At 44.7% G+C, this 17,779-nt stretch overlaps 1 protein-coding gene across 1 annotated transcript; it reads left to right on the top strand.

Annotated features, from left to right (window-relative positions):
• Window positions 1-511: 511 nt before the first annotated feature.
• LOC127226347 (F-box only protein 36-like) lies at window positions 512-17,571 on the top strand. The gene is made up of 4 exons (XM_051190291.1): window positions 512-538; window positions 715-823; window positions 10,255-10,427; window positions 17,075-17,571. Exons 1-4 carry the CDS (start codon window positions 512-514, stop codon window positions 17,261-17,263), a joined length of 498 nt encoding a protein of 165 aa, XP_051046248.1. The 3' UTR covers window positions 17,264-17,571.
• The last annotated feature ends 208 nt before the right edge of the window (window positions 17,572-17,779 follow it).

The raw sequence follows: 17,779 nt of genomic DNA, 5'->3' as shown, positions 1-17,779 counted from the left end.
CATGCAAGTGATGTGCTGGCATACACGAAGGCAAAGACTCCTACACATAAAATTAAAATAATAAAAATGAAATTAGAAGGAATCTTTGAAAGATAGTGTGGTACATAGTTTGTAGCATTTTAAATATCTTGGTACTATAGAGTGCATCCTCTACTTACAGAACTGTCAGTCATCATCCAGCAAGACTAAAGTGACACCATGTAGGCTTTTGTAAAGCACAAACCTAGAAATGAAGATATATATTTTTTTAATTTTATGTTTTTGGTTTTTCAAGACAGGGTTTCTCTGTGTGTAGCTCTGGCTGTGGAAGTCCCTCTATAGACCACGCTGGCCTTGAACTCACAGAGATTCACATGCCTGTGCCTCCTGAGTGCTGGTATTAAAGGCTTATACCACCACCATCTGGTCCTACCTGATAGAGCTTAAAACCTCTTCCAACACTATGATACTGTAACACTAATCTCTAACGGAAATGTTCACTGATGCCCAGATATTACTTCACAGTGTAGGCATGGTAGACTATGCCTGCCAGCACGTGGTAGACAGAGACAGAGAATTAAGCATTCAAGGCCAGTCTTAGCTACTTAGTGAGTTCTAGGTTGACCTGGGCTTCATGAGACCCTGCCTCAAATAAATAAACAAATGACCTAAACTTAAGATAGCTGTCAGGGTTAGAGTCATTTTTAACTGCTACCAACTCCTGTTTAATTGCAGGTCATCTTTAGATGGTGGAAAATTTCTCTGAGAAGCGAGTATCGGACAGCAAAACCTGGAGAGATAAAGGAAACCCATGAAGATTTTCTAGAGAACTCTCATCTTCAAGGTGAGGGAGGCAGTCACATCCCAGCACATGTGGCAGAGGATGATCACTGACTTCATACTTGTGTAATTATGTTCTTAGAAATAATGGGCCAGGACAGGCGTTGGTGGCACATGCCTTTAATCCCAGCACTAGGGAGGCAGAGACAGGCAGATTTATGTGAGTTTGAGGCTAGCCTGCTCTACAGCCAGGACAGCCAGAGCTACACAGAGAAACCCTGTCTTGAGAGAAGAAAAAAAAAAAAAAAAAAAAAGCTAAAAGAAAGAATAGTATGTGGGATTTGAGTTTTACTTTTGAGGATTGAATAGATGGTTTAGTAGTTAAGAGTGTGTACTGCTCTTGCAGAGGACTTGAGTTTAGTTGCCAGCACCCATGGGAGGAGGGGCTTGCAATTACCTTAATTCTAGCTCCATGGAAGCTAGTGACCTCTTCTGGTGGCTGTGAGCAACCGCACATACACACACAAATTAAAAATAAATAAATCTTTGTTTTTTTTCTAGACAGGGTTTCTCTGTGTAGCCCTGGCTGGCCTTGAACTCACAGAGATCCTACTGCTTCTGCCTCCCAAGTGCTGGGATGAAAGGCATGAACCACCACTGCCCAGCTAAAATAAATCTTTTAAAATCTCTTTAGAGTCTTCAGTGGTGATGTCGAATGCTTTTAGTCCCAGCACTCAGGTGGCGGTGGCAGAGACTGGATCTCTGTTGAGTTAGAGGCCAGCCTGGTCTACAGAGCTAGTTTTAGGACAGGCTTCAAAGCCACAGAGAAACCCTGTCTTGAAAAACAAACAAACGAACAAACAAGCAAAATCTCTTTAGAAAAAAAAAATTTGAGATAGGGTCTCATGCATCGTAGTGTTGTGTCACTTTCTGGGGAGGTGTGAACAAATGTCTGTTTGCCCCAGACAGGATGACAATAGCTGGCCAAAGATGTGATTTCCCCCAAGTACAGTGAATATACTGGGGCTAGTCACGGGCATATGGTGACTCAGAGACAGCCAGATCACTGAAAAGTCCAGCCCTGAGTGGCTGATGACTCACAAGGCTGTGTCCCTGTATACCTTGCAGGCAGCTCAGTTGTCACTGTTGCTCATCTTGACCCTCCCATCTTGGAGGTCCACGCAGAAGGACACTCTCCCTCAGCGGGAGAGAGAGAGGGATGCTCATGGCTACATATAGCAGGTCTCAGAGGTCATTCAGCCAGCTGGAGCCTCAGTACTGCCACTAGCCAGCTGGTGTGACCCACAGGACAGCTCATCCCCTTTGTGAGTCAGTTTCTGTGTGCTGGGATAGGGATAATCATGGCTACTTTATTCAGTCATCTTGAGACTCTCTTGATTATAGAATCAGCCCTTAATTATTGTTTGCTGTATTGTTAAGCAGGCGGCGTTGAACTGAACTTATTTTTCTGTCTCTTCTTGGTCTTCTCCTGAAGGTCCTCTACAAGATTTTCTTCTGCAGAGGTCCTGGCAGAGGATCCCAGCATGTCACTCTTGCTGCCTGGACCTCTCAGCAAGGAAGTGGCATTTTCTGTCATTTGACTTAATGCTACAGTCTTGGCTCTGTTCCCTCATTGGTTCCTTAGTCTTCAAATCATTATGATGGAACTGGTAATTCAAACCTGTGCCTTCCTCCTGTCTGTTTATAATTATGCCTTGGGGGATCTGATTCAATCTCTAGCTTGCTGTGCCATCCGTAAGGGCTGGAGAGACAACTCAGTGATGAGGATCATATCCTGCCCTTGCAGAGGACCCAAGTTCAGTTCCCAGCACTTATGTCAGATAGTTCACAACTTCCTGTAACTGTGATTACAAGTGATCCAGTCCCTGCTTTTGGCTCCCTTGGCAGGCACACATGTACACACACACACACACACACACACACACACACACACACACACCCACTCCTACCTCTTTCTGGGTTGACTCATCTGGTCTTGGCGGGATGCTATATACTGGCTTTATTGTAGCATTTTATGCCTTGTTTGGTTTGGTTGATGTTCCTGGGACGCTTGCTCTTTTCTGAGGGGAGATTGAGAGGGCATGGATATGAGGGAGGAGACTGGGGGAAAGGAAGGGAGGGGAAACTGTGGTTAGGATATAAAATATGAGAGAATAATAGCAGTAAACAGATAAAAATAAGAAACAAATATTGTAAATGCTCCTCACAGGAGGTAAGTGTAAGTCCTAAGTTAGTGTCTCTCCTCTGACCTTCTCTAAATAACATGATCAGTTTACGTGAATATCTGCTAGACCACTAGTGTGTCAAATATAGTTTCCATAGTGGGTTCACTGGGCAAAGGTGCCTGCTGCCAATCTTGTTTTTTTTTTTTTCCAGACAGGGTTTTTCTGTGAAACAGCCCTGTCTGTCCTGGAACTCACTCTGTAGACTAGGCTGGCCTCGAACTCACAGAGCTCCATCTGACTCTGCCTCTTGAATGCTGGGCTTCAAGGTATGCTCTCCCCTGAACCCCCAAGCCAGGAGCTTTCTTAAAAGCAGATCTTCCAGATCTTTCAAGACCTTAGATGACACCGTGACACACAATGTCAACCTCAAGAGACCTGTTTCAAAAATAAACAAACACAAAAGAGATATTTTTCTGTGATATCTCCACTGGCTTGTCCATCATTTAGTCTGTGCAGACACTGCCTCATTAGCTAGGGCTTCCTTGAACCACTAGACAGAAAATGACAGCCTTTCTCCGGAACACCATGTCTTTCACAAACTCATTGTCAAGTGAGACACTGCATTTGTTCAGCTGTTTGTTTCTTGTCTCCTTTATTGTGGCGGGAACTCTGCTTGTTGATGGGTCTTTTGGTACACAGCTGGTACACAGCTCTGTGAATAAATTATCCTATGAATTATTTAACAAAATTCTTTTTTTCTTTTTTCTTTTTACATGGGAAGGAAGTTTATTGGAAAAGGAAGGGAGAGAAGGGAGAGAAAAGGAGAGAAAGAAAGAGACAGAGAAGCCAGGCATTGGTGGCGCACACCTTTAGTCCTACCACTCAAGAGGCAGAGGCAGGCACATCTGGGTGAGTTCCAGGACAGGCTCCAAAGCTACACAGAGAAACCCTGTCTCAAAAAAACAGAAAACAAAAAAGCAAAACAAACAAACAAACAAAAATCAAAAAGAAAAGAGACAGACGGATAAACTGCAGAAATAGTGAAAATTCTTTTCCTTTCTTTTTTCTTGTATTGGCAGGGTATCTCTTTCTAGCCTTGCTGTCCTGAAACTTGCTGTGTAGATCAGGTTGGTCTTGAACTCAGAGATCTAGCTGCCTCTGGCTCCTAAGTGCTTGAACTAAAGGTGTTCAAGGTCATTCCTGGCTTTATTTGTTTTTAGAACTCATTGTTTGATTTTTAATTTTGTGTGTGTGTGTGTGTATGGGTTTGTGTAAGTACGAGTTCAAGCTTCACCTATTCAAGTCCAGAATAGGCCTTCTGATCCCCTGACGGTAATAAAAGGTTGACTGCAGTCTTTTGGAATATATCAACTTAAGAGACCACTGGCTTCCACCAACCAACTAGAAATGTCCTCAGATAGCTTTTGAGGTGTGTAGCAGAATTGCTTCACCCCTCTACCACCCCACCTTGCTGCCACCCACTTGCTTGATGTTCCCACCAGTGTATTTTAAGAACATCTTGATTAATGGCCGGTGGTGGCACATGCCTTTAATCCTAGCACCCTGGGGGGCAGAGGCCAGCCTGGCCCACAGAGTGAGTTCCAGGACGGGCTCCAAAGCTAAATAGAGAAACTCTGGAAAAAAACAAAAACAAAAACAAACAAACAAAAACAAAAAACACCTTGATCTATGACTCCCTATGTCCTGTTACTCTAAAAGCTTAATGAAAATGTTATGTTAGAACACAAAATTTGGAGTGACCCTAATCTGTCTTCTCTCAACCTGTTCACTCCTGTTTGCTCCAGAAGAAACTCTGACCTTTGAGGTTGGAGTTGTGGTTTTGCAATAAGAGGTGTTCCTGAAGGGGACCTCAGTGGCTCTGTCCCTGCATCCTGAGAAGAACTGTGCAAGACTTGTATAACTGGAGAATCTGGGTTCCCCTTGGTGGACTTAGTCTTGGTGATAAAAAAATTTTTTTAAACTGGACTCTGAAGGAAACTCAAGGACCATTTTATTAGGGTTTGAGAGAAAAATTACAGGGCAGAAAAGCTGTAAATCCTGGAAGTGGCCAGGAGGGGAGAGGGGGAAACCAGAGTTTGAATTAGGTTTCAATGGGGTGGGGGGGGGGGAGAGGAGATGACTCAGCTGTTAAAAGCACTGGCTACTCTTCCAAAGAACCTGGCTTTGATCACCAGCACTCAAGAGACTGTTTATAACCTGCTGTAACTCCAGTTACAGGGGACCTGATGTATGGGCACTGCATGCATGTGGTGCAGAGACATAAAAGTTAAAAAAGAAAGACAGCGGGTGTGGTGCGCATACCTTTAATCCAAGGAGGCAGAGGCAGGCAGATCTTTGTAGCATGGACTACAAATTGAGTTCCCAGAGAAATCCTGTCTCCGAAAGCAAAGGGAGGAAGGGAGGGAAGGAGGGAGGGAGGGAAGGAGGGAGGGAGGGAGGAAGGAGAAAAAGGCAGGCAGATATGCAGGCAGCTCTAGAACTGAAGGCGAGAACCAGAGTGTCAGGGTGAAATGCTTAGTGTCCAAAGAGCCAGCAAGGAGAAGGAAAAGGAGAAAAAGTGTGTGTCTGGGTTAGAACTCAGACACATGGGGAGGGTTAGCGATGACTTGTAAGGTAGTAGCTGCTGTGGAGGAAGGGCTCCTGGGGATATATTGTCTCACTAATGGACAGTGGTTTCAGCTTTGGGGTGGGGGTTCGATTCTTCTGTTCTTCTGGGCTGGTAAATGACAGCTCAATTGGAATAACTGGTTTTTTTTTTTTTTTTTTTCCGAGACAGGGTTTCTCAGTGGCTTTGGAGCTCTGTAGAGCAGGCTGACCTTGAACTCACAGAGATCTGCCCGCCTCTGCCTCCTGGATTAAATGCGGGTACCTCCACCACCACCACCACCACCTGGCATTGGATTAACTCTTAAGAGAGGGGACAATAGTATGTAATGTTCTAATCACTGGGACAGAACAGATTAGGACTCAGATTCTACTATTGTAACCAAGAGGAAATGATTTTTCCCTTAGTGGGCCTCGACAAATTCCTGAGATACCTCATGGTAAATGTTAGGTGGGGTTCAAAATGGTCATGAGGGAGGGGTCTAGCCTCTGGCCTCCATTCCTGCTGATGCTTGTTTAAATATCTAGTTTTGGGCATGTGGCTGCCAGAGTCCAGGCTTTGACTCTAAAACCTCCAGTTCCATAAAGGGAAATTCTTCAGGCTATTACTAGTGGTCCATATCTGAACAGATGCTTCAGATGAGCTTTTGACCTTTAAAACAATATTTATTCGTGTTTGTGTATGTGCTTGATGTGTGTGTACTCATGCCAGTATGCACATGTGGAGGTAAGAGCTGGCCCTCACCTGTGGTGTAGGTCCTGAGGCTAGAACTCAGGTTGTCAGCCCTGGTGTTGAGTACGTCTACCCACTGAGCCATCCCACATACCCATCTTGTTCCCTTATCCAAAGGGTTGAGATAAGGGTTCACACAGGTCTGCAAACGTAGTAAAAGTTGATTTAAAGGCAAAGTAAATGGCTAAGAGATGGTACAGAAAGTACAGGTACTTCCTGCTCAGCTAGAGCACTGAGTTTGCTACCCAGCACCTGTGGCTTACATCCACCTTTAACTTTAGGTCCATGGGATCCTACACCCTATTCTGGCTTCTGCAGACATCCCATACAAGGCACACACACACACACCCCAAAACAATAGTAAAGATCAGAAACACAGGGCTGAAGAAATGGTACAGCACCTACAAGGTGGCCCACAGCCATCCTTAATTCCAGTTTCAAGGGTCCAGCTGCCTTTTTGACTCTGTGGGCACCAGACAAGCATGTGACATGCATGTATATGTACATGTAAACACTTCTACACATAGAATTAAAAAAAAAGATTGGAAACCCACTATCAAGATTGAGGCACTCAAGGGCCCCGATTATTGTTTGGGTCTCCTCTTATGTGGTTCAAAAGAGGGAAGAGTTTGCTTAATAGTGGGTGGTTCTCTGTTTTTTTTTTTATTTTTTTTTATTTATTTTTTATTTTTTTTATGCATATAGAGTATTTTTTATTTAATTTTATATAACAAAGTCCAATTAAATGAAAACAAACATTTATACACAATATTTGGGAATTTGGGCGTCGTTCCTTCCAAACTACTTCCTGCTGGTAAGGGGCGCTGTCTTGGGGGATTCGAAGAAGATTCAGATATCCTAGCTGTAGTCTGTAGGGCTGTTTTGTCCAGCTGTTTGGAATGTAGGATCAGCTTGTACTCTGTTTCAGGCGGTCTGGTGTGATCAAACCACATTAGTCTGGAAGGAATCCACATCTTTTCATTTTCTGTGGAAACAAAAATAGAAATACTTTTCCCCAGTAACTTGTTCTTCAACTTAAATTTTGGAGTCAAAGCGTTTTTTTTTTTTTTTTTTTTTTTTTTTTGGTTCTCTGTTTTGACAGATTAGGTTATGTAATTACTTATTTGCTGAGAAAGTTCCTTCCCATAATGCCTCTGACTTGAAATATATTCATTTTATAATTTTAATTTTACATAGACACAAGATGGTAAATAGTAGATTGTCTGAACTAAGGACACAATTTTGCCTTATGGGTCAGGCACCCAGAACCAGCTCTTGCTGGATTGATCTTTCTATCCTGGGACCAGAGTGTATTGGACATACTGTGAAGCACAGACTGTCCAAGTATGCTGATTGACAAAGAAGACTATTCATTGTTTGGAGAGGAGGACATGCAGCCAGATGTAGGCAGGGCCTGAGGATGCCAGGTGCATTGTTTGGAGAGGGCTGAGTGCTTTTAGTATGTGCAAGTGAAGGAGTGTGTTATTGGAGTAGAAGAGGGTAGCATGGTGACACACACCTTTAATTCCAGCACTTGGAAGACCAAGGCAGGCAAATTTCTGTGAGTTTGAGGCTAGCCTGTCTGATCTACATAGTGAGTTCTAGGCCAGGGCTCTGTAGTGAGATCCCATCACAAAAGAAATAGAAAACAAAACAAAACACATTTCCATTCTTTGATTATTCAGAGAGCTGAGGAGTGAGAGGGATCTTGTTTTCTGTTTTAAAATTTTTATTACACTCTGTGTGTGTGCGTGTGTGTGTGTGTGTGTGTGCGCGTGCGCGCGCGCGCAGCATACATCACATTAACTGCACAAGTCTGGAGGTCAGAGGACAATTAGTGGGAATTGGCCTCCTCTTTTCATTATGTGGGTCCCGGGGACTGAACTCAGCAATTGCCTCATCTGCTTTGCTCTCTTGCCAGTGTCGGGTCTGAAGCCCTCTTTCCCCCAGCTACTCTTTTAATCCAAATGAATTGTCCACTGCTCTTGCTCTTTTCTGCCTCCGGCGCTTCCCCATCTCTCACACCATCTCCAGCCCTCTCCATTGCTTTCTCTGGCTTTCCTAGCCCCGGCTGTGTCCAGTCTGCTCTTCTCTCAGCTCTGGACTCTTCCAGAGACCTCTGGATCTTTTCTTTCTTAACCACCTTCCCCCTAATGGGGGCAGTTTCTTTACTGTGCCCCCTCAAACACAACTAGCCCAACTTTTTTTTTTTTTTTTTTTTTTTTTTTTGCCTCTGCATCAAATTTATGTTTATGTCAGGCATCCCATTAGTCTATTGTTTGGGAGCTACAGTCTCCTTTTTGAGTAACTAACATGTCTAAAAATACTTGGCAGAGCTGGGCATGGTGGCTCATGCTTTTAATCCCAGCGCTAGAGAGGCAGTAACAAATAGATCTCAGTGAATTCAGGCTGGCCTGATCTGCCTAGGTAGTTCCACGTCAGCCAAGGCTGCATAAAGAAGTCCTGTCTCAACCCCAACCGCCATTTAAAAAAGAAAATAAATATACAAAGCAAAACTATCATGGTTTCCGTGAAATATGTTAATGCTGTTTATCTTCACCTTATATTTGCTAAATTATGTAAAGATGGTGATGAAAGAAGATGTAGAGGAAGGAATTTTAATAGAAAAAGTAAAACAGCCTGAGTCAAAAGAACTCAGCATACTGTGGTTCAGATCATTTGGGCGGGAGGGAAGGGTACAAGACCTTGCTGTCCATCACAGAGTCAAACCCGGGAACTGAATCTTTCAAGTGCCTCATTCAGAAAGCCCTCAGGCTAGAGAGCCCCAGAGGAATCAGCCTCCTCAGTCCTTTCCTCATTAGCATTTTTATAGAGAAGAACCAAGAAATCAATTCAAGGTCCAGGCTTATCCTTCTGACCAGGTGGCTTTTGTCTCTGAGGTCCCCTCCCCCCCTTAACTCTCCACTCTCGGAATAACTGGGGAGGTTGTGGATTCCAAAGCCAGAGTCTTGCATTCCCCCTTTAAAATTATTCTTTATTTAAGACTTTATTTATTTATTTTTGAACACAGGGTCTTTCTATGTAGCCTTGGCTGATCTGGAACTTGCTATGTGGACCAGGCTGGCCTGAGACTCATACAGATCCACCCGCCTCTGCCTCCCACTGGGTTTAAAGGCTTGTGCCACTACAAGGAGGTAAATATCTTTATTATTTTTATTTATGAGTATGCTCCATTGTCTGTCTGTGTGAGCTAAGGCTCCATGTGTGGGGGTGACAGAGGAGGCCAGAAGGGGGCTTTGGGTCCCTTGGAGTGTGAGTTGGATCCCTATAACTAGCTGATAGCAGTACTGAGAACTGAACTCAGGTTCCCTGAAAGACCAGCAAATTGTCTATTTTTTGTTTTGGTTTTTCAAGACAGAGTTTCTCTGTGGCTTTGGAGTCTGTCCTGGAACTAGCTCTGTAGACCAGTCTGGCCTCAAATTCACAGAGATCTGCCTGCTTCTGCCTCCTGAGTGCTGAGATCAAAGGCATTTGCCACCACTACCCAGCTCCAGCAAATTGTCTTAACTGCTGAACTATTCCTCCAGCCTTCATTCCTTCTCTAAATATATTGTTACAAGTGTGTGGAAGACCAGCTAGCATTCTTAACCTCTGAACCATCTTTCTAGTCTATTCTCACATACTTGTATTCATGACAGACTTACCATTTTGCCACAACAGAGAGCCAACCCCATCAACAGGACAACAAATTCCTCCAAATATCCACTCCCTTAGTGCCACAAACTGCTTGGTAAGAGTAGGAAAGACTGGTTTTCTCTGTGTAGCTCTGGCTGTCCTGGAACTCTCTGTAGACCAGGCTGGCCTCTGCCTCCTGAGTGCTGAATTAGAGGTGTGTGCTACCACCACCTGGCTTCCAAAACTTCTTTTGTATTGTTGATGGTTTTCATGTGACTGAACAAGGTAACCATTGGTTTGTGGTTTGGCTTGCAGTACAAATCGCCTTAGTATTTGGTGCAAGAATATTAGACTATGTCTTCAACCTGTGCGAAGGTAAATTTGACTACCTGGAGCGGCTCTCAGACAAACTGCTGCTGAAGATCATCCACTACCTGGACCTCGAAGATATTGCCAGGCTCTCTCAGACATCAAGCAGGTTTGCAAAGGTAACAGTCCCTGCTGCTGAGCTGACTGCAGCAAGAACCACTCCCCCCCCCCCCCCAGATAACCTCGGGGGTCCATATTGTTCTTTTTCCTTACTTATTTTGGTTTTTGTTATTGTATTTATTTATTGACCTGTCTATTTAATGTATATGGGTGTTTTGCCTGTGTGTGTGTGTGTGTGTGTGTGTGTGTGTGTGTGTATTATGTACTATGTGCATGCAGTGCCCTTGGAGGCCAGAAGAGGGCATCTGATCTTCTGGCAGCTGTGAACTGCTATGACTGGGAACAGAACCCAGGTCCTCTGCAAGAGCAGCCAGTACTCTTAACTGCTGAGCCATCTCTCCAGATCCTGAGTGTGCTGTCTGTCTGTCTGTCTGTCTATCTACTGAGATAAGTATTTGTGTAGTGTATGCTAGCCTTGAACTAACCTAGCTACCTTCCTTCCTTCCTTTTTTTTTGTTTGGTTTGGTTTTTCAAGATAGGATTTCTCCATGTAGCCCTGGAGCTTACTCTGTAGACCAGGGTGGCCTCAGGGATCTGCCTGCCTCTGCCTGGCAAGTCCTGGGCTTGTAAGGCTCATGGCACCACACCCAGTTTAACCTTGAACTTTGAATCTTCCAGTTTCTACCTCCCAAGCATTGTGATTATAGGCCATGCCACCATGGCCTGCTTATTTTTTCTTTGAGACAGTTGAAACAGTGTCTGTTTCTGTAGCCCAGGTTGGCTTTAAACTCATGGCAATCCTCCTGCCTCAGCCCCCCCCCCCAATTCTGGGATTATAGATGTGACCTACCATGCCTACTCTACTTGTGTTTAATCTCCACAGCCATTTGTTGAGTCCTGCCTCTGTGACAGACACAAGTAACTAAGATGGCATTATTCCTACACACAAGGAATTTACTATCAGATATCAGATTGCTTAAATGGATACAGGTGATTACAGTATGATGTGATATGTTTGACAAGAAACATGTGGGCAAGGTATAAGGACTGTGTGTCAAGTGGTTTCTTATGCCTTGTGCTTCTTAGAAATGGATTACTCAGAGTTTTGAGTGCAAAGTAGGTTTTAAGTCAAAGGACTTTCCAAGCTGAGAAACAGGCAGAGGCAGTGTGGTGGCACTAACAGTACTTCAAGGATGAGCCAAGAATGCCTTGCTGGTTAAGAGTATGCACTGCCAGCTGGTGGCACACACCTTTAATCCCGGTTCTCAGGAGGCACAAGGGAATTTACGTGAGTTGGAGGCTGCCTAGTCTACAAAGTGAGTTCTGGGCCAGCTAGGGCTACATAGTGAGGCCCTGCAGTAGATCTGAGCTCTGTTCCCAGCACCCACGTCAGGAGGCTTACCTTTTCTGACCTCGTCAGGCACCTGAACTCACATGCACATACCTCCACGCAGAGACGTACACACGTACACATAAATCAAAATAAATCATCTGAAAAAAGTGTTTGCTGGGCAGTGGTGGTGCATGCCTTTAATCCCAGCGCTTGGGAGTCAGAGGCAGGCAGAGATCTCTGTGAGTTTGAGGCCAGCCTGGCCTACAGAGCGAGTTCTAGGAGAGCCAAGTATGACACAGAGAAACCCTGTCTCGAAAACAAAACAAAACAAAAACCCAAAACAGACAAACAAGAGAGTACTTCAAGGAGCCCCTGAGTCAGATCCATTTCCATTTTTTTTCTAAGGTAGGCAGTGTTGGTGGGCCCTGTGTCCCAGGCTGATGAGAGCAACTCCACCCCTTGGTACTCTGAATCCTTAGCACCAAGTGCTGAGACAATGACACCGTTTTGAGCCTGTTAGGACAGGGCCCTGGTTTCCTCCTCTCCACCATTCTGCAGTTGTAAAGTGGCTGTGCCCCACAGGCCAACACATTAGGATGTGCCGCTGCACCCCCATGTTGGCTCCAGTCAACCAGAGCTGGAGTGTGCTGCTGGCAGCTGAGGAGCCTTGGCTAGCTCAGTATTTAGCTGTGAAGTTGTGGAGGAGCATCCATATAAAAGAACCGGTTTCCCCAAATGAATCAAATCTCACTGCTTCCTAAAGAGTCAACATCCCCCCCCACAATTATACAGTAAAATTATACAGTAAAATGATTACAACTCATTTTCAGTAATATAAGTTATTAGTATACACAATTCATCTTTCTTTTCTTTTCTTCCTTCCTTTCTTTTCTTTTTTTTTTTCCGAGATAGAGTTTCTCTGTGTAACATCTCTGGCTGTCCTGGAACTCACTCTGTAGATCAGGCTGGCCTCAAACTTACAGAGATCCGCCTCCTTCTGCCTACCTGCCACTGGGATAAAAGGCAAGCGTCACCACCGCCCGGCATTTTTCTTACTTCTGAGACCTGATCCCATCACAAGTTGCTACAGAACTCACTATGTAACTCCTGCTTTAGTACCCCAAGTGCTGGGCTTATAGGTGTGTGTCATCACATCTGGCTTACATTTTTGGACTTGACTTTTATCTTCTAAAAGTAGAGGACCAGAAATAAGTATTATGAGTAATTGTGCATCTTTTAAAATATTTCCTTTTTTTAAATATTAATTAATTTGTTTATTTATTTTGAGATAAGGTCTTATTGGTAGCCTTGGCTGGCTTGGAACTCATAGATATCCCCCTGCCTCTGTTTCCCAAGTGCTAGGATTAAATGTTTGTGCCATCACTCCCAACCCAAGTGTTTATTCTTTAAAGAAGATGCTAAGGTGGTAGGGACCTAGTGAAAGTGCCTCCCCGGGCCTGGATTCCTTTGCTGCAGTCAGTGCAGGGACTCAGCAGGAACTGAGTCCTCACACCCTCACACCCAGTGCGCATCTGCTTCCCTTCTAGTTCTCAGGCACACTCTGTTTCTCCCATTCCACCATCCTGCCATTAGCGCAGCACAGCCCTGGGCCTGCATTGAGTAACATCCGGTCCGCAGTGCTCTAAGTCTAAGTCCTTAGCTGGTGTGCTCTCGCAAGGGGCATGGTGCCTATGGAGACAGAGGACAGCACTGTGAAGTTAGCTCTCTCTCATCTTGTATCTTTATGTGGGTTCTGGGGATTGAACTTAGACTGCTAAATTTGCGTGGTGATGGACAATTGCCTTTACCTACTTCACCATCTTCTGAGCCCTTTTTAAAACTCACTATGACCTTGAATTTCTGATCCTCAAAAGTCCTGGGATTACAGGTACATGCCACCATACCCAGTTTAGGAAGTGATATGGATTGAGTCCAGGGCCTAATGCATCTCAGGCAAGTGTTCTGACATCTGAGCCACAGCCTCGACTTTTTCTTTTCTTTTCTTTCTTTCTTTCCTTTTCTTTTCTTTTTTTCTTTTTTTTTTTTTTGAGACAGGGTCTCACTACTCACTATGGAGCTTTGTTTGGCTTGGTACATGCTATGTAAACCAGGCTAACCTCAAACTCACAGAAATCTGCCTGCATCTTTCTCCCAAGGATTAAAGATGTGTACCATCATGCTCACCCCAGATTTTTAAATTTTAATTAATTTATTTATTTGTATATGGGTGTTCACATACACTTGTGTGTCACAACATTAGTGTAAAGGTCAGTGGAAAACCTATGAGAATTGATTCTCTTTTGTTTTGTGGGTTCTGAGGCATCAAACTCAAGTTGTCAGGTCTGGCAGAAAATGCCTTCATCCTCTGAACTCAGATTTTTAAGTAACCCCCCCTCCACATTCACACACACACACACACACACACACACACACACAAGACTTGTACATGTGTATGTATATTCACTAGGGCTTGAACCCAGGGTTTTATATGTACAAAACATACGCGTAGATGCCAGACATGATGGCTCACACCTGCCATTTCAGCCTTTGAGAGGCTGAGGCAAAAGGATAGTTTTGAGCTTGAGGCAAGCCTAGTCTACATAGTGAGCTCTAAGCTAGTTAGAGCTACACATTAAGACCCCCCATGTGGCATTTGTCCTAGCATGTCCTGCCTTTCTTGACTTTTATTCCTATCAAACCGAAGACTTCTGTCACTTAAGTTTGTATGTCTATCCTGATGGAGTGCCTAGCCTAGGTTATCTCCAAGAATATGGTGTTTGGATGCCTCAGTAAAGAAGGGTCCTGGGGTTGGTGAGATAGCTCAGTGGCTAAGATGGCTTGCTGCTTTTCTAGAGGCCTCCAGCTTCCATGTCAGGTGGCTATCACAACTACCTGTAACTCCAGCTCCTGATTCTTTCAAGACAGGGTTTCTCTGTAGCTTTGGAGCCTGTCCTGGCATTGCACTGTAGACCAGGCTGCCCTGGAACACACAGAGACCTGCCTGTCTCTGCCTCCCAAGTGCTACCACGGCCTGGCAAGAGCTTCAGGAGATCCAATACCCCCTTCCGACCTTTGAGGAACCCATACACACAGAGACAAAATGAAAATAATTCTTTTTTAAAAATATTTTCAAACATTTATTTATTATGTATACAGTATTCTGCCTGTGTGTATGCACACACACTGGAAAAGGGCACCAGATCTCATTATAGATGCTTGTGAGCCACCCTGTGGTTCCTGGGAATTAAACTCTAGGCCTCTGGAGAAGCAGCCAGTGCACTTAACCTCTGAGCCATCTCTCCAGCCTGAAAATAATTCTGAAAGCAGGGGCTATATTGATTTGTTTATATTTTTGAAATAGTGATTTGTAATTGAGGCTCTAGTGGGCTCAATGACTGTATTTTTCAGTGTAAACCCTTGGAGCTTGGCTGACTTGAGAGCACCCTGCAGGTATCTCTGATGCCAGAAAGGCCAAATTGTACACTTGTTTGATGGAGGGCTAGCCCTGAACTGAAGGAAGTTCATCTGCCTGGGAGCCTGCTGGCTGGCCTTAAAGTCAGGGCAAGCTTCCCTGCTATTCTTTACCTTCCAGCTGCACCAGAATTGACAGAGAAACCTTCAGTTCAGTTAGAGAGGAGAGGTTCAGACACCCAGGAGGAGGCCTGTAATGGCTGGGATGTAACTGTGACCATGTTTTTCTGTGACTTAGAAATAACTAAGCATGTTTGTTTGCACGTAAGACCTTCCTCAGACACAAAACACAACAGCTGAGTGTGGCGTCTCTGAGTTTGAGTCCAGCCTGGTCTACAGAGTGAGTTCCAGGATAGACAGGGCAGTATCATGAGACCCTGTCACAAAAAAATACCCCAAAACAAAACAAAGAATTCTTAAAATGTTTTAAATTGCATGTGTGTGTTTGTGTCCTACAGCATGGGTGTAAAGGTCAGAGCACATCATACCAGAGTCAGTTCTCACTTTCTATCATGGATTCCAGGGATCAAACTCAGGCCTTGGGCCTTTTTTGTTTTGTTTTTTTGTTTTTTGAGACAGGGTTTCTCTGTGTAGTTCTGGCTTTCCTGGAATTCTAGACCAGGCCTCCCTCAAATTCATAGAGATCCCCCTGCCTCTGCCTCTTGAATGCTAGGATAAAAGCATGGGCCATTACCACCAATTTAATTTTTTCTTCTCTAGCTGCTGTAGACCAGGCTGGTCTCGAACTCACAGAGATCCACCTGCCTCTGACTCCAGAGTGCTGGGACTAAAGGCATATGCCACCACGGCCTGGCTAATTTTTTTTTTTTTCCTAAAAGGTATTCCCTAAGACTTTTTTTTTGCTATTCATAGTTAGACTGTGTAACCCAAGAAGAGGGATGTTAAACATGGGGCAAGGTAACAAATGGCCTCAAAGCATAAAATGGTTCGAGGCTGCGGGGGTGACTCTTACCTGTACTCTGGAGGGCCAAGGAGGATTGTTGAAAGGTGGAGACCAGGGGCACATAGCAAGGTTCTGTCTTTATTTAAAAAAAAAAAAAAAAAAAAAAAAAAGATCCCTATGAGTTTGACTCCAGCCTGGTCTAAATTCTTGGCTAGCTAGGGTTACATAGTGAGATCCTGCTTAAAAACAAACAACATAGTCACAAACAGCTATCTAGAGACCCAGTCTCAGGTTGGCCTCAGATTCTCTGTGTAGCTGAGGATAACCCTGGACTTCTGAATGGGCTCATCCATACCATACCAGGACACAACGTTGCCAGTACAGCTAAGCTACCTCAGAGACTGAGCCTGACTCGGGTTGGGAAGGAGAGTAGTCAACGCTCCACTCCATCCACCCAACCAGCTCCCAGAGGCTAACAAACTTCTGATTCTCCCGCAGTCATCTGCTGAGCACCTGCATGTCTAGTTAGTGCAGGGTTGGGGCCTGAGCCCACAGCCTCCTGCACACCAGACCAGCACTCTAACTAAGCCCTGGGTTTCACATCTTTTTTTTTTTTTTAATTTTATGTGCACCAGTATTTTGCCTGAATATATGTCCCTGTGAGGGTGTTACTGGGGTAACAGACAGTCGTGAGCTGCCACGTGGGGATTGAACCCAGGACCTCATAGAGCGGCCAGTGCTCTTAACTGCTGAGCCATCTCTCTGACCCCGGGGTTTTGAATCTTGACTGAGTGCAGGACTTGTTCTGCCACCCCTCTGGCTGTCTGCAGATACCCATGATTTGCCTCTTCTCTGACAGGAGGGAACAGTTTCTAGAGGCCCAAGTTTCATGCCCCCCCAAAGTCACATGGTACCTCTCATGCAGCAGGCATTGCGACAGTGTGAGCTAGTGGATGGTGTGAGCGCCTTAACCCACCTCTGCCTCTTTCCACCTGCAGCTGTGCAAGTGTGACTCACTGTGGGAGCAGATAGTTCAGTCGGCCTGTGACACCATCACCCCCGACATGCGGGCCCTGGCGAAGGACTTGGGCTGGAGACAGGTGTTCTTCACCAACAAGATCCAGCTGCAGAGGCAGATCCGCAGGAAGAAGCAGAGACAGGGAAAGCAGAAGGAGAAGCATATTTAGCAGCCAGCTTTTTCCACCGCTGGCTGAGCCCACAGACGTGCCTCTCTTCAGATCCAAATCTTGTTCTTGTTTAACAACAGTTGTTGCTGATTCCAGGAATCACTTGACAAATCCCATTTTGCACATACATGCAAATCCATCCAGTGCCTTACTTGAGCAACCACCCCTGTCCTGCTCAGGTCAACCCATGGCCTAAGTATTTAGGGATATAAGACAGGAAGCCTTTTAGGCCACCACCTTCCCAATCCCATTACCCCTGAGGAAAGAGGCACTTGTGTGTATGAACTAACAATAAAGACTTATTTGCAGCTTGTGTTTTTTTGGTTTTGGTTTTTTTTTTTTTTTTTTGTATCAGACAGGGATCCCAAGCTGGACCTTTAGGATGACTTTGAATTTCTGACCCTCTTGCTAGAATTATAGGCAATCACCACCATACCCAGTTCATAAGATGCTGACCTGTGTGCTAAGTAAGCAGTCTGTCCACCAAGTCATACCCCCACAATGTACTGCTGGGGT

Source organism: Phodopus roborovskii, unplaced genomic scaffold (genome assembly GCF_943737965.1).
Source record: "Phodopus roborovskii unplaced genomic scaffold, PHOROB, whole genome shotgun sequence".
Taxonomy (NCBI): domain Eukaryota; kingdom Metazoa; phylum Chordata; class Mammalia; order Rodentia; family Cricetidae; genus Phodopus; species Phodopus roborovskii.
Note: the sequence above shows the minus strand (reverse complement) of the source record. Positions and strands in the feature narration are given on the sequence as shown.

Bases quoted from the DNA above. Each gene is read 5' to 3' on its own strand.
- LOC127226347 (XM_051190291.1), top strand. From the start codon at position 512: ATGGTAGACTATGCCTGCCAGCACGTG. The intron at 539-714 runs GTAGACAGAGAC...GTTTAATTGCAG, and splicing joins ACTATGCCTGCCAGCACGTG to GTCATCTTTAGATGGTGGAA. The intron at 824-10,254 runs GTGAGGGAGGCA...TTTGGCTTGCAG, and splicing joins AGAGAACTCTCATCTTCAAG to TACAAATCGCCTTAGTATTT.